The sequence below is a fragment of the Elephantulus edwardii genome, unplaced genomic scaffold (assembly GCF_000299155.1).
Source record: "Elephantulus edwardii isolate Elephantulus edwardi_28Jun2011 unplaced genomic scaffold, EleEdw1.0 scaffold00219, whole genome shotgun sequence".
In the NCBI taxonomy this organism is placed as follows: Eukaryota; Metazoa; Chordata; class Mammalia; order Macroscelidea; family Macroscelididae; genus Elephantulus; species Elephantulus edwardii.
The window spans coordinates 2,239,787-2,266,588 of NW_006399969.1; the positions used below are offsets into that span (position 1 = coordinate 2,239,787).

General features: G+C 39.7%; 1 protein-coding gene across 1 annotated transcript in view; it reads right to left on the reverse strand.

The window, feature by feature from the left end:
• The window catches only part of SDCCAG8 (serologically defined colon cancer antigen 8), a 354,236-nt gene that overhangs the window by 182,727 nt on the left and 144,707 nt on the right, over positions 1-26,802 (reverse strand). The window contains exon 11 of the mRNA XM_006898076.1: positions 25,040-25,156. Within this exon, the coding sequence (XP_006898138.1) occupies positions 25,040-25,156 (117 nt within the window). The remainder of the gene's footprint in view (positions 1-25,039; positions 25,157-26,802) is intronic.

Below are 26,802 nucleotides of genomic sequence, written 5' to 3' on the forward strand. Positions count from 1 at the left end.
GTCATCCTGTGCTGCCTTTTGAAATCTTCTATTCAACTCTTTAGTATCTTGAATTCTTCCTTGTGCTTTGGCTTCTCTGGGCTCCAGTGCAATTTTCAGAGTCTCTTCTGACATCCATTTTGGTTATATAGTGAACATTAATCTGTAACTATACATTTTTATTACTGGGGCTATATCATATATTTTTAAATCAGGAAGTATTAGTCATCCAGTTTTGGGGGTTTCCCCCCCAATACTGCTTTGAAAATTTATGATTCTTTGTAAGTTCTTATCAATTTAAAAGAGACTTTCCTACTTTTCAAAAGAGAGCTCTGATGGCCTAGTGGCAAGAAGCTGTGTGCTACAATCCCACAGGCACAAGTTCAAATTCACAAGATGCTCCATGGGAGAAAGATGGGCAATCTTCTTCCATGAGATTAATTGCCTCTGAAAACCTGCTGAAGGGTCAACTCTAAGTCAGTTCTGACTTAATAGTACCCAGCAACAACTCTTCAAAAGAGGCTCATAAAATCTTGACAGAGAAAGTATTTTATCTGTAGAACAAATAGTGTAGGACTGATAGCTTACCAATAGTTATTTGTTTATCCATGAACTCGAGATTTCCTTCCATTTATTTGTGTCTTTCATGTTCTTAGAGAATGTTTTCTAGTTTTCAGAGTACAAGTCTTTCACCTGACTTGATAAATATATTCCTAGATATTTTATTTTTGATGCTGTTGTAAATGCCTCTAATATAAAAAATACATTCAAGAAATACATAATACATTAAAGAAATGTATTATTATGAAATGCAAAAAGATCTGGCACGAGAAAACCAAAAAAGGAAAAAGAAATATGAAATTTTTCAAGCTGAGAGAAGTGAAGAGGAAAAGTTAAAGTTCAAGTTATAACAGTTAGAGATTCTATAGGCAAAATATTGTAATAATAAAAAAATAATTGCAATAGAGAAGGATTACGGGCAAAATTATGACTGACACACGAAGCATCAAAAGAAAAAGAAATGGTCCATTCCCAGTCAGTTCAGTAGGCAACATACAAGCAAGAGGAAAAAGGGTTCTAAAGGAAGAAGTCCAAGCTTCACTGATAGCACTGGCAAAAACCAAGGCTCTAGGAATTGTTAGGATACCAACTCTGGGTTTCTAAGACATTTAAAAATGTCTTTCCTAGCAAATGGTTAACTGTTTGTTTTATGCTGAAGTATTAATTCTATTAAGGAGTGATGATTAGGATGGGATATAAGTCCCACCCTACTAAAGGCTTATATAAGCTCATGGGCCCTCAGTGCTAGTCTTGCCTTCAATGGGTTGATGTTGTTGTTGTGACTTCAGGTGGGTTGTCAAAGGCAGCAAATCTCATCAAAGGAGATTGCCCAGCCCACCCCTCTCTCAAGAAACAGCTGGTACATTTGAACCAAGTGCTTTGGGGATTGCAGCCAGCTTCTTAACATTAGGCCACCAGAGCTCCTCTATAAAACAAATAGATACATTATCCTATCATATGCTGCCATTATATCCATTTTAGAATAAAACAGACATAAAAGGACAAATATACAAATCCATTTTTGAGTTTGTGATCAAGAATAATTAAAAGATGTCTACTCCCATCACTCCTAGCCAATGCTGTACTGAAGTTCAAGCCAGAGCAATTGGGAAGAAAAGAAACATAAGTCATCCAAATTGGAAAAGAAGACATTAAATGATCTTTAGTTGCAGATTGTATGATCCTATATAAAGAATATGCTAAAGAGTGAAAATGAAAGCTGCTAGAGTTAATACATAAATTTAGAAAATTACAGAGTTCAAGATCTACATACAAATATCTGCTGTTTCTATGCACAATGAACAATCAGTAAAGAAAATGAAGGGAGCAATTACATTTACAATGTTGTGTTGTTGTTAAGGGCCCTGGAGTCATCTCCAAATCTCAATGAACTATACACAGTAAAAGAAAACACTGGTCAGTCCTGGGGCATTCTAACAGTGGCTGCTACACTTGAGTCCACAGTTGCACTCACTGTATCAACTCATTTGCTGAAGGCTCCCTGTTGCCTGCACTTCACGTTACCAAGTCTGGTGGCTTTCTCCAGAGACTGGCTTCTCCTAAAGCTTGTGAGTCTAAGCCTCACCATCCTTGCTTCTAAAGATCAATCTGGATGCATTTGTTCTTTTGGCAGTCTGTGATAGAATCCATCCTCTTTGCCAATACCACAGTTTTCAAAAGCATCAATTCTTCTTATTTACTGTCCAATTTTCATATGTGTGTAAGATGATTAAAAATACCCTGACTTGGATCAGGCACATTTTAGTTCTCAAAGTGACATCCTCACTCTTTAGTATTTTAAATACATATTTTAAATATATATATTTGGAGCTCTGCTGGCCTAGTGCTAAGGAGTTGTGCTGCCAACGCAAAGGCACACAGTTCGAATCCACCAGCTGCTCTGTGGGAGAAGGATGGCCATCTCCTCCCGCATGACTTACTGCCTCTAAAAAATCTGCTGAGGGTCAGCTATGGGTTGGTTCCAACTCGATGGCACATAACAACATGTCAATGGGCCTTTTTTATCTTTCCTTGATTTGTTATAGCAAACTACTTAGTTTCTCTTGTTTAATTTTTGCCTATCTTTTAGAATTTTCATTCTGACTAACATGAGACTTATATTTAACATCCTAAATTTGTTTACGCCTAGTTAAATGTTGTTGGTTATGGTCATGCCATCAAGTAATTTATGACTCATAGTGACCTGAAAAAAAACAGACTGAAGGCTTGCCTTATCTAACTCACCTGGAAAAATTCCATCCCTCTTCCTCTCCCCTTCCTTGTATGTAATTGTCACAAATGACAATGTTCTATATTAGGTTGTTGTGGTTGTTGTGAACCATTGAGTCAGAACTGACTCATAGATGACCCTCCAGCAGGTTTTCAAAGGCAGTAGGAATTTCACAGGAAGAGGTTGCCTATCCTTCTCCTGCTCATCCTTCTAATTTAATTCATTAAATTAGATACCAAATGAAATATTTTTACAGTTTTTAAAATTCATTTCTTTATTTCTTGCAGAGCATCAGTAGTATTGTTTCAAACAAAAAATACTGTAAAATGTGCTTTTAAAATCTGCTTTATTGGAGAGCTTAGGTTTTTTTAAACAACTTCAACTTATTGTCTAGTGTTCTTTCATCTCAACCTGAATATTCTCAACTTCCAGGAATGAGGATGAAAAAGTTATCACAGTAATTAAAGTTTTAAAGAGTCCATTATTAGTTGAAGATCTTAACAGATTATACTGATGGTTCTGTTTTCACACTGACCTCTTTTGAGTCTCATAGGCAGTAGGATAAACAGGGTCAAGAGCTGTTTCTTTTAACGCAAATACATTTTGTAAAGTGTCGGCCTAGTGTGTAAGGAGCTTAGCTGCCAAGTCAAAGAGAGACTGTTCAAATCTATCAAATGCTTTGCTGAAGAAAGAAGGGCAAATCTTATCCCATCTGTTTTACAGCCCTTGAAAGCTTGCTGGACAGTAAGTTATGAGTCAGTCCTGACTCGACAGGTAGGAATTGAGTGAGAGTGCTAAATAGTTTTCATTTTCTCCTTATACCCTTTTCCTTTTCATTTCTATTGCTCTTTTTTTTTTCACATATTCTCTTTCTTTCTAACAGCTGGACAATGCTGATAATACATTTTTGCTTTCCTAATCTAACACATCCTAAATTCCATATTTAAAGTGGTCATTTTGAGGCTCTGCTCAAGAAAAGATCATTCATAAATGACATCTCCATGATTATGAAGTTGCAAGTTATCTGTTATTCTTTGGTGCCATCAAGTCAACTATGGCTCATGGTGCCCTATGAACACAGGCTGGAACCTTGCCCTCTCCACTCCATCCTCTCGATCACTGTACTGCTAAAGCACATTGCTGTGTCAGTTCAACTAACTGAGGGTCTTCCTGTCCTTCACTCACCTTCTACCTTTCCCAGAATGATGTCTTTTTCCAAGCACTGCATGGCAACATGCCCAAAGTATATGAGACCAAGTCTCACCATTCTTGCATTTAAGGAGCACTTGGCCTGCACTGCCTCCAAGATAGATTTGCTTGCTCTTTTTGGAAGTCCATTAGATAGTCAATACTCTTCTCCAACAACACCATTCAGAGGCATTGGTTACTTTGATCTTCCTTACGTGGATAAATTGAGAATAATCGAAATCCAAGAACACTTAATTTGTGCTCATGTGAAACCTATATATATATAGACCAAGAAGCAGTTGCCCAAACAAGGAGACAACTTCATGGTTAAAATCGGGAAAGGAGTGTGTCAGCATTGTATCTTTTCTCCTTATCTATTACATTTGAATGATGAGCAAATAGTTAGAGAAGCTGGACTATATGAAGAAGATCATCAAGATTGGAGGAAGACTCCTCAGCAGCCTATGTTATAGAGATGACACAATTTTGCTTGCAGAAAGTGAAGAAGACTTGAAGCACTTCCTGAAGAAGATCCAAACCTACAATCCTCAATATGGGTGACTTCACAGCATCAAGGAAACAAAAATCCTTACCACTAGCAATATCATGATGGATGGAGTAAAGATTGAAGATTTAAGAATGTCACTTTATTAGCAATTAACATTTATTATTATCATTTAAAATTATTTCTTGTTTATTCACAATTAACATTCATAGTTGCAGGAGTAAGATATCAAAAGATATGCTGCATTGGGAAAATCTGCTCTTAATGACCTCTCCAAAGTACTAAAGAGTCAGGATGTCTGCTTAAAGACCAATATATGCTTGGTCCAAACCATGGTATTTTCAGTTGCCTCCTACATATCTAAAATTTGGACAGTGAATACAGAAGATTAAAACAGAATTGATGCCTTTGGATGGTGATGGTGGAAAAGAGTATTGAAACAGACTGCCAAAAGAACAAACAAATCCATCTTGGAGGAAGTGCAATTAGAATGCTCCAAGAGGTAAGGAGGGTGAAAGTTCATCTCACATACTTGGGGCACATTTTCAGGAGGGCCCCGTCCTTGGACAACGACACCCTGCTGGTAAAGACAGAGGGTCAGCAAAAGAGATGGGAACTCTCAACTAGACGGACTGGCACACTGACTACCACAATGGGCATGACCATAACAACGTGGTCCGGATGGTGCCATTTATAGGGTTGCTAGGATTTGGAGCTGACTTAACCTAACCACAACAGATCCACATGCTGATTATGAATATAGATATAAACAGACAGTTGATACTTCATTAGTATACCTTGAGTCTCTATGTAGAATTAAAATGTATCTGACTTTTATCATATAAATGCTTAAGGGCTTACATTGGAGACCTTGGGTAAAGCAAACAATTAAGCACTTAGCTACTCCTTAAAAAGACTTGTGGTTCTAATTTACTAAGAAACACCTCTGAAGAAAGGCCAGGCCATTGGCCCTAGCCCTGAGAACCCTATGGAGAAGTTCTAGTCTGCATTCATGGAGCAACTTTGAGACAGATTTGACTTGGTGGCAATAGATTTGGTTTTACTGGTTGGGGCTGAAAGCCTGTTACGTAAGAAACACCAGCCATCAGACAGCCTTAATCTCTGATAAAGTAAGGCTCAGAGACCAGAGAAAGAGGATTATGCAAAGTTTCCAATGTAAACCAGCACAGAAAAATTATCTCTTGGTATGACTTCAGAGAATTTCCACGTAGAATCTTCTGAGCAAGTAAAGAAGAGTCCAGTTGAGAAAGTAACTCTTGGACTCACGGGGCACTCTCTCTGCTAGAACAATACGTGCTCATCTATCTATTTAAGCCTCACTGAAAGTTTCTTTTCATCTCCTCTTCTTCTTTGCTTCCCACTTTCTCACAGCATTCCCTTGTGATGTAATGGGAACTTAGAGCTACAGCTTGATTCAATTTCTGAAGGCAGGATAATGACCACAATGAGAGGGATCATCAGAACTTCAGCTGTAGGTAAAGAGACTGTAACAGACAAGAATCACTCATTGCTCATAGAAAATGCCAGAAAGTCTCAGCAGTGGCCAAAAGAAAGCCAGAAATAAAGGACATCACTGCTCTCTTGTCTTTTCCCTGGAAGCTAAAATTAATTTAATGAATTCACTACAAGGGTGGTCTAGTGGATAAAGCGCTATGCTGCGAACTCAAAGGTGGGGTGTTCCAGTTCACCAGCTGCTGTGCAGTAGAAAGACAGGCAGTCTCCTCATGTGTGATTTACTATCTCTGAAAACCCTTTGGAGGTCAGCTGTGAGTCAGTTCCGACTCAACAGCTCAAAACAACAACAGTGTTCTGGTAGCTTAGCCATAGTGAACTGAGCTGCTAAACCAAAGACAGCGCATCTCCAAAGGTTTCAATCTTCCAGCAGTTCCTCAGGAGGAAAATGGCAATCTCCTCCTGCTGTGATTTCCAGCTGCAGAAACGTGATGGAGGGTCACAATGAGTGGGAAGCAACTTGACAGCTGTGAGCCTGAGTTTTTCGTTTGTCCACTTCAGTACAGATAACATCAATTAGAATTAAGAAACTATCTGTTAAAAAGAATAATTTGGAAATCTAAGTATTCTGAAATTTATTAACAGTCCCTTGCAGTCCCTGGTCCTACACGGCATCTCTGTAAGGCAGCCTGTTTCCTAGTGGAGCTCGGCAAGTTTCCACTCCAATGAGGGCCAGGAAGCAGGTCGGATCTGTGAGACCTCTTCAGGAATTTTTTCCCTGAAGTTTGTTTTCATTTTTACAATTAAAATAAGAAATCAGCAACTTAACAAGAGCATATTCTAGGACAACAGGGTTGAGAGCTGCCACAATATTTCATCCCATGCTGCATGCATGAGGGCACCAAGTGAAATACTGATTTATAAGCTTCAACTACCAATGCCACTTTGTGCAAACAGAAATACACTGACGGGTTCTCAAGATTGCGAGTTCGTGAGGGTGAGAAACTCTGGCCAAGGATAATGAACTTCATAAATTTCATAAAAACTGGCTACTCCTTAAAAATACTCATTTTGACAGGCTGCTGATGCCCAAAGTCTTTCTAGAAGAACTTCACACTTAATTCAGGAAGAGGTTTTCATTCTTACTGAAAATTAAACATCTGCCTGTAATTAAATTCAACTGTTCAAATGCCTAGACATTTAATTGTCCTAGTATCAATCATTATAGAAAATATGAAGCAGATTTTACTATGGATGCTAATAAAACTTCATTTTATAATCTTTACAGAAGTGATGCTTTCATAAAAGTAGAGTGAATGCCAAGAAAATATAGAAGGACACTTGAAATTTCCTTTTACTGATTTTATTAATACTTCACATAATCAAGACAGACAGGGAAATAGTTCCCATATTTCTAGAACCACGGGAATTTGGAGCTAGAAAAAATCTTTCTCTATCACTTACCTAGGCCTCTCACTTTATAGGGAAGAAATGCTGGGCTCATACAGACTCAAGGGGATTGCCTAATCAAGAAGGTGAATCTTTAGACTCCCAGGCTATGGGTAAGTAACCTGTATACTCTGTTTCACCTTTCATCATTGTTGTTAGGTACCATTAAGTTCACCAACTCCTAGTGACACTGAAGCCTACCCTATCTTGTACCCTATCTTGTGTCACCATCTCTGACACACTTGAGCCCATTGTTACAATTACTGTATTGATCAATCTCATTGAGTGTCTTCCTTTCTTAACTCACCTTCCACCTTAGTCATGTGGAAATCTACAATACATAAATTCTTTATTTCTAGAAAATTAAACCTACTTTGAAAATTGTGATCTTAGTGAAGTTTTACCAAAGAATAGATTTTCATTTACTCATTCCTATATACTCCCCCTCACTCCCCTCATTTATTTTGTTATGCTTGTCCTGCTTCAGATTCTTAACTGACATACATATGATCCAGACCATGGCCTTTGCAATTACTTGTTATTCATCAGATAGCTGGACAATGACTAAGGATGACAGGAGAATTGATTCCTTTGAGTTGTGGTGCTGAAGAAGATTATTGAACATACCATGGACTGCCAAGGGAATAAACAATTTAGTACAGTGTCAGGATACAAGATCGATATGCAAAAATCAGTGGGATTCTTCTACAGTAACAAAGAGAACTCAGAGAAGGAAACTAAGCCAGCAATACCATTTACAATAGCCAACCACAAATTGAGATACTTGGGAGTAAATAAACCTAACTAGAGATACAAAAGACATACACAAAGAAAACTACAGAACATTTTTGCAAGACACAATAAAAGACCTAAATTGAAAAATGTGCCCTGTTCATGGGTAGGAAGACTCAATATTGTGAAAATGAGAATGCTAACAAAAGTAATCTACATGTTCAGAGCAATCCTAATACAGGTACCAAAATTCATTTTCCAAGGAGATAGAAAGGAGAGTTGTCAAATGTACTTGGAGAGCAAAGAGACCCTGAATAAGCAAAACATGTCTTAGAAACAAAAATGAAATGGTATGCAAAGCACTTCTTGACCTCAAAACCTGCTACACAGCAGTAGTAACCAAAATAGCATGGTACTGGTACAGTAATAGGCACATAGACCAATGGCACAGAATTGAGAACCCAGAAATAGACCCAGCTATCTATGGTCAACTAATATTTGATGAGAAAATAAAACCTATTCAAATGGGGAAGTAACAACCTCTTCAAAAAATGATGCTGCCAAAACTGGACTTACACCTGCAGAAAGCTGAAACAGGATCCACATCTCACATCATACACAAAAAGCAACTCAAGATGGATCAGAGACCTGGGAGTAAAGCCCAAAACCATAACGTTCATCAGAGACAAACTGAGATCAAGCTTAGACTGCCTAGTCTATGGTATAAAGAGACTGCCAAATACAAGCAGAAATGCACAATCTAGAGAAGATAAAACTGATGAATAGGACCTTCTAAAGAGTAAATAAATCTCTGTGTGGTGGTGGTGTTGTAAATTGCCTTCAAGTAGAGCATGATGAATACCAACCCTATGAACAAGAGGCCTGAAGCCCCTCTACAACTACTGACATTTATCAAAGTTAAGAGTTTCTGGAGGCAAGTAGTTTAGGAAGTGGATCCACTCCTGTTTCCAAACCTGTCATAGAGTGTTATTGGTTGAGTCACCTGCGATGTATACCGATCCTATGTGTGCATCAAAAACATTTTCCAACAGAGTGAAAAGAGTAGCTACTGACTGGGGGAAGGAAAAAAAACATTGGCAATAAATACCCTCTTAGACAAGAGTTTCATATCAAAAGTTCACAGAATCCTACAATGCTTCCATAAGAAAAAGTTTGATAAAACAATTACAAAAATGGCAAAAGACATGGAAAGAGTTTTCACAGAGGATGATATTTGGATGACCAACATGACACATGAAGAAAGGCTCAAAATCACTGGTAATGAAAGAGATGCAAATAAAAACCACAAGGAAGTACCATCTCACTCCATTAGCAGGGGGAAAGTTCAATAGCACAGCAAATAATAAATGTTGGGGAGGCTGTAGTGAGATAGGAAATCTTATACACTATTAGTGGTACAAATGGAACAACCACTCTGTAAGACAGTTTGGCGTTTCCTCAAAAAGATGAACCTGGAAATTACATACGACCCAGCTATTCCACTGTTTGGAATACATCCGAGAGAATGAGAACTCAGGAACAGAGACTTGTATACCAATGTTCATAGTAGCATTATTCACCACTGCAAGAACATGGAAACAGCCCAAATGTCCAACCACAGTTTAATAGATTGAGAAATTACAGTACATTCACATGATGAAATACTATGTAGCATGTAGGAGCAATAATTTTGTAAATTATTACTTAACTTGGGAGGGACTGGAAAGCATCATGCTGAGTAAACTAACTCAATCACCTAAGGATAAATACTGTATAAAACCATTACTGTAGAAGGAGTAAGAGGATTAGGAGGAGGCTGGGAGCAGGGGGGTAAGGATGGGTGGGGGATGTTGTTAATCATAAGATCATACAATTTCATGGGTGGAGGGGAGAGTGAAGGAAATGGGAAAGAACAAACGTGAAAAACAAGGTATTTGAACTTTGTAAATAAATCAGTATAAAATAATTTTTTAAAAAAGTAACATAGAAAAAAAAGTTTACCTATTAGAATTTTCTTTTTGTAAAAAGGTCTTTTTTCAGTTTAATTGATATTTTAACGAAAGTTTATGCAGAACTTGGATTTCCCTTCATTCATTGTTGCACATTCCTCACCAGTTTGTTTTTCTCTGTTGTTGTTGTTATGTGCCGTCGAGTCGTTTGCGACTCATAGCGACCCTATGCACAACAGCCCTAAACCCTGCTCTATCCTGCGCCAACCGCACTGCCTCTGACACACCCATCCCGATTACCCCAGTCACCGGTCAATCCATCTCATAGAGGGTCTTCCCCTCCTGCGCCGTCCCTCCACCCTCCCAAGCATGATGTCCCTCTCCAAGGACCCGTCCCTCCTGGCAACATGTCCAAAGTATGTCAGACGAAGCCCCAGAATCCTTGCCTCCAAGGAGTAGCTTGGTTTAATCCTCTCCAAGATGAATCTGTTTGTTTTCCTGGCAGTCCATGGTACATTCAGTACTCTTCTCCAGCACCACAGCTCAAAAGCATCCACTCTCCTTCCGTCCTCCCTAGTCATTGTCCAACTCTCTGATGCATAACAAGCGATTGCAAAGACCATGGCCTGTATCAGGCGCATCTTAGTCTCCAAAGAGACACTGTTGCTCCTGAGTACTTTAGAGAGGTCCCTAACAGCAGACTTTCCCATCGCAATACGCTTTTTGATTTCCTGACTGCCGGTGCCAAGAGTGTTGACTGTGGAGCCGAGCAAACTGAAGCTCTGAACAATCTCAATCTCTTCGCTATCCATCCTGATGCTGCCAATTGGTCCAGTGGTGAGAATCTTTGTCTTCTTGACATTGAGCCTCAGTCCATAATGAAGGCTGCAGTCCTTGACCCTTCGCAGCAGGTGCATGAGGTCCTCTTCAGTTTCAGCGAGCAGGGTTGTGTCATCTGCATAACACAGATTGTTGATAGATCATCCACCAATCCTGATGCCACAATTCTCCTCATAGAGCCCAGCCTCTCGGATAATCTGCTCTGCATACATGTTGAAAAGGAATGGAGACAGGATGCATCCCTGGCGTACACCCTTCCCAGTTTTGAATCATGCAGTGTTACCCTGCTCTGGTCTGACTACTGCCTCTTGGTCTCTTTGGGGGAAAAAAAATTCTTTTGTTGTTGCACAACCCTCCCCGCCCCTCCTTGCCCCAGTTCACTTTGCTATGCAGCTCTTATTCTGGACCATTGTCATGCAAATAATACCTAATCATATATTCCTTTTAAACAGTTCTTTCCTTCATCTGTTTCAATGTAGTGTACATTTATCCCTTCTTTTCTTAGCTTTCCCCCCCCAACTCCCACGTCAGTCCTGTTTTATAACAGTAGCATTATGCAGTACTTATCCTTTTATGACTGAGATATTTCACTCAGCATAATGTCCTCCAAGGTCACCCATTTTGTATAATATTTTATTAGTTCTTTTTTTGGTGCTGCATAGTATTCCATTGTGTGAATATACCACAGTTTCTCTATCCAATCATTTGTTGATGGACACCTGGGTTGTTTTTATCTCTTTCCTATTGTGAACAATGTACCAATAAACATAGGTGTGCATATATCTATTTGGGTGGCAGTTCTGATTTCTTTAGGGTATATTCCCAGTAGTGGAATTGCTGGTTGAAAGATACTTCTATTTCCAACTTTTTGAAAAAGCGTCATTCAGCCTTCCATAGCAATTGCACCATTTGACACTCCCACCAACAGTGAATAAGGGTTCCAATTTCTCCATAACCTCACCAACATTTGTTGTTTGCAGCTCTGTTGAATTTTGCTATTGTTAATGGAGTAATATGATATCTCATAGTTGTTTTTATTTGCATCTCTCTTAGAGCTAGGGATTTTGAACATTTCTCCATGTGTTTGTTCACCATCTGAATGTCTTCTTCGGTGAAGTGTCTGTTCACTAGATCCTGTGCCCATTTTGTGACTGGGTTGTTTACTTTTATTTTGTTGTGGTGTTAGAGTATTCTATAAATTCTAGATATAAATCCCTTATCAGACATGTCATTACCAAATATTTTTTTTCCTAGTCTGTGGCTTTCCTTTTTACCCTGTTGGAGAAGTTTTTTGATGTGCATAAAACTTTGATTCTTGAAAGATCCCATTAATCTACTTTATTCTCTCCTGGTTGTAGGTTTTTCAGGATCCTTGGAAAACTGTTCATGTTGTGAATTAGGGCTTCTAGAGTTCTTCCAAGCTTTTCTCTGATGAAGTTTACGGTCCTTGGTTTTAGTCCTATGTAGAATTTTCTTTTGGAACATGTGAATGGCCATCTTAAGTGATCATTTTAAAGAACAGGCAATAACATGGAATAATTTTTAAGATAACATGAAACAGGCAATAGCTATAATTACATCTAGGCTATGTTTACTAGATGTAAATGGTAGCCCAATGGTAAGAAACTGCACTGCAATCCTGCAGGCACTCAGTTTGAATCCTCCAGCTGCTCCACTGAGAAGGTTGGGCAATCTTCTCCCGTGTGATTTATCACCTCTGAAAACCTGCTGGAGGGTCAGCTGTGGGTTGGTGCTGACTCCGTGGTACTCAAAAGTACTCAATGAACAAAAAGAAGAAGGTAAAACAGACAAAGGCAAGCCATTTGCTTTACTGGGTGACAGAATCATTGGCTTCAGTAACTGTGCCTCTGTTAATATTATAAATATTTTCAAAATGCATGCCTGTGTAGCAGTTAATAATATTCATACAGATAGTGGTACCTATGCGCCTGTATTGTTTAAAAGCTCTGCTTGCTGGCCCGTGTGCACACACAGTCAAGGAGCTGCGCCCACAGGGTAGCTAGCTTAGACGTGCAGACTTAGGTATTATACAAGGTTGGAAGGCTGGCCTCGTGAGTGTGCATTTCTAAAGTCACAACAAGTATGCAATTTTTAAATCATGTCACCCACAGAAATTAAAAATACAGTCATGCTTTGCTTAACATCCATGGTGCACTCTGTTAAACTGGAGGTCATATGATTTGAATGTTCTGTGAAATCAGCATAGCAGTCTGGTCTTGCTTTTCCTTTAAATCTCTTAAACATGCAGATCTTGGCACCCTTGTGCTTGGTCCTCAGTCCACATCACTAGCAATTTCCTCCTATGTGATACAGGTGGAACTGATCCCTTGATGAGTGGAGGCATTTTTCTTAGCTCATGAGGATTATCATGACAGTCTGGTGACATGCTAAATCGCAAGCAGGAACATGCACTGCCCACTTTCGTGTTGCTTACTTTTTGTTTCACTTCTGAATGAGCGCTTCTCACTGCTGTGATCATGAGCACCTGCTCTCCTGTGCATAAAAGCCATAACACTATCCACAGTCATTTCTTCAGGAGATATGTGCAGTGTAAGACTGGATGTACTGCTCAAGAGCTGAAGGATATACTTATACAGTAAGGTTTTCAGATTGATGGTGCAGCACAATCCAGATATAAGTCAGCGGCATAGGCATTGGTTATCACTATGAAGACATTAAAAGGCTCTGGTCACTCTGTGGATAAGAAGCTGCTTTCTCATGCCAAAATCAGGTGGTTCGAATCCACCAGCTGTCCCACAGGAGAGAAAGATGGACAGTCTCCTTCTGTGTGATTGACAGACTCTTAAACCCTTCAGCACGTTAGCTATGAGTCGGTTCTATCTGGACAGCAAGAAAACTGAGTTATCAAAACATGTGTTCTGTAGGTTATGTAATCAACAAAAATCTATGACACAACAATAACATGCTTTTATATGGTTGACACCATTGTGTAGATGAGATGAAAATGTTGCTTGTGGGAGGCCACTGTGTTTCCTACGTCCTGTTCTTCAGTGGAGATTTCTGCGTTCTATTATAACCTCATGCGACCATGGGCATATATTCGGTCAGCTGTTGCCCAATGGATGCTACAAGGTATTTGACTGTATAACAAGTGTCATTTTTTAGGGACAGCAGCAGATGTACCTGATGAGTTCCTGAAATACGAAAATGTCCTTTGGGTCTGATGTGGTTTCTGTGGGGATTTTTTACTGCTCTGTAGTCCTGTCCAAATGTAAATGTTTATTTCTAAATTTAATCTATCAGGCATATTCTTTCTAAATGGACTTGTTTTATTTTCTATTATTTGTGCCCTTCATTGCTAAACAGACCTAAATTTCGGTTTGCTTATGCTTATCTATATGATTTTTAAAAGAATATCTTTTCTGGAAAAATGACAAGTCAATAGGCACTTGTTCGAGCACATAAGTTTCTACAAAGTGCTTGTAGAAACAGGGGATGTGTGTGTATACATATGTATACATATATATGTACACACACACATACATTGTCATCTAAAACAACAACCCAAAACATTAACCATGTTACTAAATGCTAAAGACTTCAAAGGTTTCCGGCTTGTTATTTTTCACTGATTAAACTGTTCTTTTAAGGAAAAAAAAAAGGTCAAACTTAATTTTTGTGGTTGATTTTGTGAATTAACCAGAAAAATGGTAACTTGAAATTAAGAAAGGATTTGTCATGGTATTTTAAAAAAATACTAAGTTCAGAAAGATATGGAGATAATTTTAATTACTGTGTAATTAAATACATCCTCTAAGCTCACATTTGAGGTTAGGACAGAGTTCGGAAATCTTAACTGCAGAGCAGGACGCAGGGACCCAGTAATCGTCCTCTAGCCTCATGCAGGTCTCAGGTCTCTTGTCCACATGATAGTTGTGCTTCCAGGTGTATGAAGGTCTAGTTCATATATAACCTATAATACACATCTAGATAGTCATAATTCAGAAACAAAAGAGGCTGATGCACTAGACATAATGCCATGCTGAACAATTCTCTCAAAAATCTTGGTGAGGCTGTGATAAGAACACAAATCTATCTAAGTATGCTGAACAATGCTTTAGGGCATACTTAGGGAAAGATGGTATTAAAAAAAAAAGCTTTATTGTATCACACACATTGAACCAGATTCTCCCTCTCGTGGGCTGAAGCCAACATGAAGTTCACACTACATTAATTTGCACTTGTCGATATGCTGCTTTGCAAGTCTTCTTATGGCGTGTTCATATGTGTCCTCTGTCTCTTCAACTAGAATATAAACTCCCTAAGGGCAGGACCTGGCTTCTTCCATTACTGTCTCCACAGTGGCCAGAGCACTGGGCTGGGCAACCCAGGACCCTCTGCCTGACACCACGTGAAGGAGGAACAGGCAGAGAAACGTGCTAAGCATTACAGTGCTGAAGGAGGGTGTGAAGAGGCGCTCTGTCATCGCTGGGACAGAGTGATGCATGTGTGAAAGGCGTATCCACGCAGTCCCCTTCCAGCCACTTCTCAGAGACACAAGTGAGGTGGCAGGTGACACTTGGGTAAGTATCTAAAGTCTAGCTCTTACATATGTCCAAAAAGGCTGCTTAAGAGAGCCCATTGCCTTACAAAAGCAGAGCAGAAATTTGAGCTCAACATGATGCACCTTTCTTTTTGTCTTCAGGTGCTGGGTTCAAAGTAGAGGTCACCCACTTTTCACAAATGCAATGATATCACTTTTGAGGAAGTCTCTAGAATCATCAAGTTGACAGTGGACCTCTAGACATCTATTAGCTCGTTCTTCAGGTAAAATGTGTATCACTGCTACTATTTCAAATGAGACATTTTGGTGAAGAAAGCTGTAAAATATGTCACAGTAAGCTACTGAAAAATTTTTCCTGTCAAAAGTTCTTACTCTAGCCTCCTGTGATTTCAGTCTTTGTGATTAAATCACTTAGTTCTGGGTCTTCCCATGAAGATCTAGAACAGGCCTTACATTTTCGTCTTGAAATAATATTCCTCGTCTTTATAAAAAGAGATGTAATTTTTCTGTCTTCTCTAAGTAAAAAGATGCAATTCTTCAACTTTGCTTTGCTGATTATATTGCTCTGGCCTTAAATCATCTTGTAAAAGACTTTCAGAGCCTCCTCTCTCACACAGGTACACTTCTTCCAATAAGCCAAAAATGGTTGACTCAACTGAACTTTACATCATTTTCACGTTGGTACCATTCATGTGTAATGTTAACATTAAATTTCTGAATCATAATCATTGCTGTGTTGTTGTTATTGTTGTTGTTGTTATGTGCCGTCGAGTCATTTGCGACTCATAGCGACCCTATGGACAACAGCCCTAAACCCTGCTCTATCCTGTGCCAATCGCATTGCCTCTGACACTCCCATCCCGATTATCCCAGTCACTGAATCAATCCACCTCATAGAGGGTCTTCCCCTCCTGCACTGTCCCTCCACCCTCCCAAGCATGATGTCCCTCTCCAAGGACCGGTCTCTCCTCACAACATGTCCAAAGTATGTCAGACGAAGCCCCAGAATCCTTGCCTCCAAGGAGTAGCCTGGTTTAACCCTCTCCAGGTTGAATCTGTTTGTTTTCTTGGCAGTCCATGGTACATTCAATACTTGTCTCCAGCACCACAGCTCAAAGGCATCAATTCCCCTTCTATCCTCCCTGGTCATTGTCCAACTCTCTGATGCATAACAAGTGATTGCAAAGACCATGGCCTGTATCAGGCGCACCTTAGTCTCCAGAGAAACACTGCTGCTCTTGAGTACTTTAGAGAGGTCCCAAACAGCAGACTTTCCCATCGCAATACGTTTTAGTCTCCAGAGAGACATTGTTGCTCTTGAGTACTTTAGAGAGGTCCCTAACAGCAGACTTTCCCATCGCAATACATTTTTTGATTTCCTGGCTGCTGGTGCCAAGAGTGTTGACTGTGGAGCTGAGCAAACTGAAGCTGTGAACAATCTCAATCTCTTCATTGCTGTAGACACGAGAAATTCTCAATTTTTAACCCTAATTTCTATAGCCAAATTCTACCCATCTAATTCGTTTGTATATGTGTTCTACCCTTAAACAATTACTTTGGTTATTCCATTCAGGGAATTTCAAGGCTCCCTACCAACAACGTGTGTTAGACAGATGATACAACCTTGTTTGCCGAAACTGAGGAGGACCTGAAGCAGTTGTTGCAGATGGTCAATCACTGCAGTCTTCAATATGGATTGCAACTTAACATCAACAAGACAAAGATTCTCACTACTGAGCCAATTTTTTTTTTAAATCACTGAGCCAATTGGCCGCACCATGATGGATGGAGAAGAGCTTGAGGATGTTAACAATTTCAGCTTGGTCGGCTCCACAACCAACTCTCTTGGCACCAGCAGTCAGGAAATCAAAAGAGTAATTGGGGAAATCTGCTGTCAGGGACCTCTCCAGAGTGAAGAGCAATGATGTCAGTCTAGAGACTAAGGTGCCTGATTCAGGCCATGGTCTTCACAATTATATGCTGTGCATCAGAGAGCTGGACAATGAGAAAGGATGACAGAAGAAAAATTGATGCCTTTGAGTTCTGGTGCTGGATAATATTGAATATACCATGGACTGCAAGGAGAACAAATAGATTAGTCTTGAAGAGGGTGAAACCAAGTTTCTCTGTGGAGGCAAGGATTTCTAAGTTCTCACATAGTTTGGGTAAGTGATCAGGAGGGACCAGTTTTTGGAGAAAGACATCATGCATGGAAGGGTGGAGGAACAGCGCAGGAGCGGAAGACTCCAATGAGACGGATTAACACAATAACTGGAGCAATGGGATTAGGTATGTCAGAGTCAGTGAGACCGGATCAGGATAGGGCAGGCTTCAGAGCTGTTGTCCATAGGGTCGCTATGAGTTATAGGTGGCTTGATGGCATATAACAACCACTACTCAACGGTAGCAAAACCTCCTAACTTATACCTATATAGTATTGGTAAATAAGCTTTCTATATCATTTATGAATTACGTCAACTTCTAGAAATCCAAATATACAAATCCATATAGTGCTGGTAAATACCAGTCTTCTGGTGTAGTTCAAAGGAACTGTGCTAATGAACATTATAACCCTGTGTTCACAGCAGTGTTATTCTCAAAAGCAAGAAAATTGAAGCAGCCCAAATACTCATCAAAATATGAATGGATTGATAATTATGATACATTTGCATAACGGAATATGCAGCACTGACGAACAGTGATTTTTGTAAAATACTACATCTCTTGGGAGAGCCTAGATGGTGTTTTGACGAGTGAAATTTCTCAGTTCCTTGAGGACAAATATTGCAGCAGGCCACTACTGTGAAAATAGGAAGATAAGTGAGTAAGATGTGTATACATGTTCAAAGGGGAAAGGAGTAAAAAGGAGCAGAAAAAGGAGAAGGAGGGAAACTCACAGGGATAGCTGAGGTAAATGGACTGGGGTTGAAGCAATAGGAAAGCTTTATTGGGGGCTTGAAAAGATGGGTAATAATAGGCATAGAGCAATGGTAATTAATTATGTAAAAATATAATGTATGTTAAGGATTATATAAAATGCAAAGTACATGTACAAAACACGTATATTAATTATTATATGCAAAGCAATAATTTTTTTTAAAAAAAAGAACTGTGTTGATAGCCCCAAAATATAAAATTTCTTACAACTAGACCAATAAGCAACATCATAATAAATGAAGAAAAGATTGAACACATCAAGGATTTTGTTTAATTGGTATCCATCATCAACACCTGTGGAAGCATCAAAAAAAATCAAGCAACATATTGCATTAGGCAAAACTAGTACAAAGGACTTCTTTAAAGTGCCAATGAGTAAGGATGTCACTTCAAAGACCAAGGTGCACCTGCCCTAATCCTAGCATTTTCAGTTGCTTCATATGCATATGAAAAAGTTGGATAATGAATAAGGACAAATGAAGAAGAATAAATGCCTTGCGATTGTAGTGCTGTGTTGAAGAGTATGGACTGTATCAAAAACTGCCAAAGAACAAACAAATTTGTCTCAGAAAAAGCACAGCCCCAGTGCTTCTTAGGACTGATAATGGTAACACTCCATCACACAGTAGGCATGCCATCAGGAGGGACTGCTCCTCGAAGGACATCATGCTCAAAAAAGGACAGGATCAGCTAAAAAGAGGCAGCCCTTCAATGAGATGACTGAAGTAACTACAGCAATGAGCTTCAGAAAAGCAAGACATTGTGAGAATGACACAGGATTAGGGAGACATCCATTCTACTGTGCAAAGGTCACTATGAGTTCAAGCTGACTTGATGACACCTGACAACAGGGGGCTCTAGTGGCTTAGAGGTAAATAGTTCTGTTGCCAACCCAAACGCACACGGTTCAAATTCACCAGCTGCTTCATGGGAGAAAGATGGGTAATCTCCCATGAGATTTACTGCCTCTGAAAATGCACTGAAGGGTCAGCTATGGATCAGTTCCGACTTGACGGCACACAACAACAAGAAGCAACACAACAACCATTCATTTCTCCTCTAGGGGAATATGGTACCAACCTAAAAGGAAACTGTAAATATAAAACAATACTGCAACCCAGCCCCCCAGCGATTATCAAGCCCCGTGCCACTGCTAAGACAGTGACACCACAGCAGTGCCACACCAACGTGATGGCTGACAAAGCAAGGGGACAGCACACACACAGTACTACAAACACACATAGCCAGGAAGCTTTGATTTAAGACGGATGGCTCTTCACAGTCAAAGCTCCACAGTCAAAACTTTAACAATCCATGTATACTTCTATACTTAGGGAGCTCTGTGGACTTTACTGGTAAGGAACTGTGTTGTCAATGCAAAGGTACACAATTCTAATCTATCAGCAGCTCTGTGAAAGAAAGATGGGCAATCCCTTCCTGTGCTGGTGGGTCAGCTATGGGTCAGTTCTCGTACACCATCCCAACAACATTTGTATTTAGGATTGGGGTTGGCATTTTTTTTTCTGCAAACAGTAAATATTTCAGTTTGGGTGAACAGTACAGTCTTGGCCACAACTCCATAACCACGCCATTGTAGGGCAACAGCAGCCGAGAACAAGACACAGATTCATTGGTGTGACTGTAATCCAATAAAGCGTTGTCTGTAAAAGGCAACAGGCATTTTGTCAAGCAAATTTCACAGAAACAGAGTATAAGGACATGTCAAATATGCACATGTGTCTTTATATGTAAGTGGGAGTGTGTACAAGTAAGCAGATCAAATGCATCTGTGGCCTGGGGTCAAGTGGCCTGTGGTTTTACACCGGGTTTCCTTCTCTGAAGGGCTTCATGTTCGCAGTTTAATGCTCTGTGGCTATATTTTCAAATTCTCTCTCTCTCTCTCTGTTTCATTCATCTACATTGTGTTTCACACAATCAGCCATAAACCGTATTTTATATAATTAATTACCATTGGTCTAAGCCTATTATTACCCCATCTTTTCAAGTCTACACTGAATCTTTCCTATTCTTTCATCTCCCTCCCATCTCCCCACTAAACTCTACTATCCTAGTGATTTCCACCCTTCCCCTTTCCCTGTCCCTAATACCTGTTTTCCTTTTGACACATACACATCTTACTCAGCTATCCTTCTATTTTTGCAATAATGGTCTTATGTAGTGTTTGTACATTCTGAAATTGTTAACAATTTTATTTTAGAATACATATGTGCTTCATGATTAAATCTGGTGGGGCGATGCAGAATCTTCTGGGAGGTCCAGTGGCCTTAACAACATGATACTGAAGCCCTGGACATCAGAGCAATTCTCAGCCCCTTCTTTCACCTTCTCCCTTCTTCAAACCTGAAACCATGGCCACTCCACACAGGAAGGACAACAGGTCTCTGGGCGGTGGGTGTGGGGAGAGAGAGGAGGTGTTTTCTGGCTTTGTATTTTGACCTGGACATGTCTTTGTATTTGGAACCAGCACGCACACATCTCAGATGTCCTCTGTCTCAGGATGGGGCAAGTGTTGAGAATCCTAGCCACAGCCTTGCAGGCACAGCACCTTCAGGAAGCTCTCTGGAGCCCAACCTCTCATGCGTTCTATTACAGGTACCAAGCAGGTTCCAGGGCAGACTCTCGGGAGCCACCAGCCTGGAGGCTTTAGTAAGGGGAGACTGCCTACCCTAGGGAACACTGATGGCCTAGTGGCTAAGGAGTTATGCTGCCAACTTAACAGTAGGCAGTCTGAATCCCCCAGTTGCTCTATGGGAGAAAGACGGACAGTCTCTTCCCTGTAATTTACAGCCTCTGAAAAGCTGCTAACCCATCAGCTATGAGTCAGTGCTAACTCTGTGATGATGTTTAAGTGAGTGACTGATGTTTGGTTGTGTCACAGTGTACAAATCCAGTGGCTGGCCAGAGAGAGGGGAAGCCAGAAGCAGCAGGTGGGCCACATGTTTATGCCTCAGGTACATAATATACGAACCACTGTCCTGGAGGGAGCCTGACATTCAGCAGAAAATGAAAAAAACACTAGGATGCATGAAGAGAAACTACAGAGGGAAGAATAAACTTCTATCCTGGAGGATCTTTAACAGCCTTTCTGTTTGTCTCGTTTGCCTTTGCTTTTCAAAAAGCAATCCAGAAGAGGTCTACATTTTTCCTGTTGCTTTGATTCAAAGGGTGTTCTTTTTGCTCTGATTTAAGGGACTGAAAGAATCATCTTCTGACAACCCACCTAGCAAAGTGGCAAGGGCATCCCACTTGTGCAGAGTCAGCTGACACCTGGGACGCCAGGCAAAGGACAGCTTCTTCAATGCACTCTAACTCTTAATGTCCACACTCACTGCGGTCAAGTCAGAATCAACCCACAGCTGACCCTCCGCTGGCTTCCCAGGCTGTAGACTGTGTAGAAGGAGACTGCCCATCCTTCTCCTGAGGAGCAGCTGGTGGGCTTGAACCAGCGGAGAGGTGTGGTGCTTGGGTTAACAGTGCAGCGCTCTGCGGGCTATGCTACCAGAGCTCCCTCTTGGGCTCTGAAACGAATCCTGCATTTTGGTCTCAGACTCTTAAAAGGTCGCTTTCTGGATATAATAACTGGGTAACCACTTCTCCCAAACAGCTTGCTCCAGGATTAATTCCTAATTCCTCAAAACGACTATGAGGCATCTCAGAGAGAGCAAAAGAAAAACATTATGCATGAAATTGAAAAACTCAACAGAAGGCAAATGCTACTGAGATTTCCCTTTTCTCCTACTGAACAAGGTATGCTAGTATTCTAACTGGTATAAGAAGTAACAAGGTATTCTAACATGTGAGTCCACCTATTTCCCTGGTTTGAACAATAATCTGCAAAGCAAACATTTTTCAGGCAGTCAAGGTATCTGCATAAGCATTGCATGATTTAAAGAACTACTGTGAATATTGTCAGCTGTGCTAATAACAGAGTTTGAGTAAAAGGATTCCTTTACAGATGCACACAAAAGTTCTTTGGATGAAGTACATTATCTAAGGACTGCTTTTAAAACCTCAGTGAAAGAAGAAACACTGCAAAAAAGACAGCAGAGTAAGAAAAGGATAAGGACAAGAAGACACCCAAGATGAAGACAAAAAAGAACAAAATGAGACACAGAAACTCCGTGATTGAAACATGCAAAGTCATCATATTACTCTCTTTGCCCTTGTGAATGTATTTATATTTCCACAGCAGAGTATATTCTGTGTGCGTACACAAGTATATGAGTATCTAACCTTTGCCTGCAAAACATTGCCTGTAAAAACTGGCCCGCAGATTTCCATTATCCTCCACACGGAGTATCTTTTCTGTGTGTGCAGCAGGCACCCTCTGAAGCTGACAGTTCCCTAATCCCAGAGATACAAAAGAGTGATGGAGAGGATAAGGTGCCTGTGGGCCCCAGACACAGTACAGAAAAGAAAAAGAGAAAAGTGTGTGTGTGGGGTGCACTGCCATTGTCACCTTTCTAACCTTTCCTTCTAATGATGCCAACACCATAGTCAGGTCACAAGGAAAATGATTTTGGTGGTCAATCATTCTGTCTATTTTGTCCACATCAGAAAAGCTCTTGTTCTCCTCACATTCCTGTCTTATAGTTTCCCACTTACTTTACAAATGCATCGTGTGGTCAGATTAACTAGAATATGGATAAAGTGACTATCCCACGAAGGGCACTGTGTTTGTAAACTCAGATACAGTCCTTCCTGCTCCTCTGAATTGCACTGACAAAATAATACGTATTTCAGACAAATGCGGAACATGCCCTGCTTTAAAAAAGTTAAATGCAAATTTCTCTCGTGTGCAGACGGTGGCCAAGCAACGTGGCTCTTTGCTCTCACAGATAGAAGGTCAGGTCATGGCTGAAAGGCCGAGGGACAATGGCTGCGTGTGTAGTCCAGACCATCACTGCAATGAGGCACCACGACACTGCTCAACAAAGCAGTCACAGGGAGCACCTTAAAAAATCGCCTCACTTTCAGAGAAGAAACATGGTAACAAGCTCATCCCAAACAAATGCTCAAGGGCTTATTCCTAATGCTATGACTCCCTAAAAAGCACATCTCCATGTAAAAACTTCATCAGAAAGTTATCACAAAGAAAAGCTTTTCCAAAGCCTGTAACTTTGGCTTCCATGCCACTCCTTGTGAATTAAAAGGACACAGAGTGCTAAAAGTATTGTAAAGGCTTCTGAACAGTTTATACATTACAACCAATATTTACTTTCATTGTTCCTTATATTGGGTTGCTTTTTTCTTCCAGAAAACAACACTGTCATTTATGTAACTCAGAGATTCTTTCTTGTTCTATTTTTCTGGTTAGTAAAAAACATGATGCTGCCAGAATGCTGTAGAATAATAGAACAGGAATATAATAACACAAGTAAATGGGCTAGCATGATATCTTTTGTTAAAAAAATGTCCATTACATCAGGAAAGAAAAGTGTTCTGTATGTGGCTTGGTGATGCCAGCCATTCATTCCAGCAAGAAGGATTTTCAATTTCTCTACCAGGCACGCCCCCAACTGGACTAAATAAAATAGGTTCCTTATTTGTGCATGTAAACAACGGGGAAAAAAACACAACAAAAAAACCCAAAACCAAACCAACTCCTTCTGAAATCTAAAAGCTAACTATAAGACTTAGAATACAGAGGTAATAAAAAGGTAAGATTTTATTTTAGTTCTCCTGACTGAAGTTCAGGGACACAGATTTCCATCACAACTTTAACAACTTTTTGTACTAAATGCCATTAACCATCTTACTTTGAGTATTCACATTATTTGTCCTAAAAAGTTGACTGGGCTAAGAGCAAATATGTCAAAAATTATTGAACAAGAAGTATATTTGAATATAGTTGGAAGTATATACTTTAGAACTATAGTAATTTCAAATAGTTACTGTGGTAACAGAATTTTATTACTTTAATAAGAATAAACCAAATAACCTGCTTTCATTGACTTTAAAAAGAGGAGCCTGAATGCTCTGTAAAAATAGTATATTGCAAGTCATCTTATTAGCACTGCCTCTCTAAAAACTGTATGCGTGTTGTCAATTAAAATTGGACTATTAAATGATCTCAACAGAGATGTAACAAAAACATCTGCTCAAATAGCAATTGAAGAAGCTGCATTCCCCTGCTACCATTTATCATTTCACTGTGCAGAGGCTTCCTAAGCAAAAGTAGTCATGGTTATCGCTGTCAAAACTAGACTCCCTCTGCCAACAATCAATTTGACTGACATATTTACATATCAACCCATCTCATCTTAGAAATTTTTAACTTTATTATTTAAAATCGGATTCAATTTGGCATCTTTTGAGAAGTTTATGCAAGCATATTTTAGGTTAAAAATTATGCATTAGAACTCCCCCCTCCTTTTTAAGTAATAGACATGCATATCCAAATGGATATTTATGTCCTGTCAGACTGGATTTTCATATGCACGCAGTTAGTCTCATCATTTCATATGAAAGGTGGTGACTCTAGGCAACTCTCAGTGCAACTCTAAAGCACAAACTGGAGGGTTCCACTACTTATGTACAATGTAATAGAAATAAGCAAGAACAGAATCACATCCATCTCAGAAAGAACGTTTCATTGCTCTCATAATGGCTCTCTTGTTATCTCTTACCTGATCTTTAATTCCAAGATCCCTTTTAGTTTTTGCTCTGTATTCTCTGTGCTCTTTTTCTGCCTCCTCCTTCTCCATTTTTGTTTTATTCAACTGATAGCGCATTTCTCCACACACCTGTTAGATTGTAAAAACACAATCAATAGCGGCTGGAATCTACCAGGCAATGTCTGAAAGTAGATCTTTTGGTGCCCCCTAGAGGTCGTAGAAATAAAATACATAAGAGATGTCCTAAAACTTATTTCCTATATAGAGATCATCAACCAAACACAGTAACTTCAGATTACAGATAAATATATAACTAGGGATTTAAGTAACATTATCGATATTACTTAATGTAATATAAAAGACAGCAAGCATTTCTGGACAATCGGAAGACCATAATCTGGTACTGAACTGTACATGCAGAAATTGTTGATAGTGTATTTCTTGTTATTTATATTTTCATAATAGAAGTTTTAAGAATATAAAAAATTTCCCCACTGAAGTATTTAAGGAAATATTTCTTTTTGTCTACTGATAGATTATACTATCAGTTGATATTTAAGAATTGTTGTGTTGTTATGTGCCATCAAGTTGTTAGCAACTCATAGCGACCCAATGTAGAAGAGCCCTAACCCCTGCTCTATCCTGTGTCAACCTCTCTGTATACAACACACCTGTTCCTATTGCCCTAATCACTCAACCTATCCATTTCAACAAAGGTCTTCCTCTCTTGTGCTGTTTTTCCACCCTCCCAAACATGATATCCCTCTCCAAGGACTGGTCCCTCTTTGCAACATGCCCAAAGTATGTCAGACAAAGCTTCAGAATCCTTACCTCCAAGAAACAGCCCAGTTTCACCCTCTCCAGGACAAACCTATTTGTCCTCCTAGCAGTCCATGGTATATTTAACACTCTTCTCCAGCACCACAGCTCAAAAGCATCAATTCTCATTCTATCATCCATAGTCACTGTCCAACTCTCTGATACATTGCACACAATTGCTAAGACTATGACCTGGATCAGAAGCATCTTAGTCTCCAGCCTGACGTCGTTGCTCTTCAGTACACTGGAGAGGTCCCTGACAGCTGACTTTCCCAATGAAATTCGTCTCTTGATTTCCTAGCTACTGGTACTAAGAGTGTTGATTTAAGAATACAGTGCCTATTATTTAGTTTGAACTTTGTGGATAAAGTCAATCTAATAATTTATCTCTCCAGCCCAGTTTTAATTAGGTTTAGAATGAACATTCTTCCAAGTGGTACAGTGCTGGGCTGTCAATTCACTGTACTAAGGTAACTTGGGGTTGCTGTGATGACGAGGACTGTGCCACTAGCATGTCAAATGCCATAATGGTTACCCATGGTGGACAGTGTTTGGTGGAGCTCCCAGATTAAGACAGGCTTGGAAGCAGAAGTGGCAACCACTTCCTAAACAACATGCCTTCAGAAACTCTATGAACTTAGAGAAATGACAATGGTCATAGAACAGGGATCAGATCTTTTTGTTTATAGGGTTGCTATGAGTTGTACTTGACTTGATGGCACATAACAACAGCAATCATATACCTACTAAGTAATCAATTAAGAAAGAAAACATACAATTAATAGGTGAGTATTAAGCACAAATCATCAAGGGAATTTCCAAGGGCAATAAATCACTTCTCTTTCTCCCAAAGCAGCTAGTGGATTTGAACCACTTACATTTGGGATGGCAGTGTTATTCTTTACCACTAAGTAACCAGAACTCCACCTTTAAATAAAAGGATTTAAAAATATAAT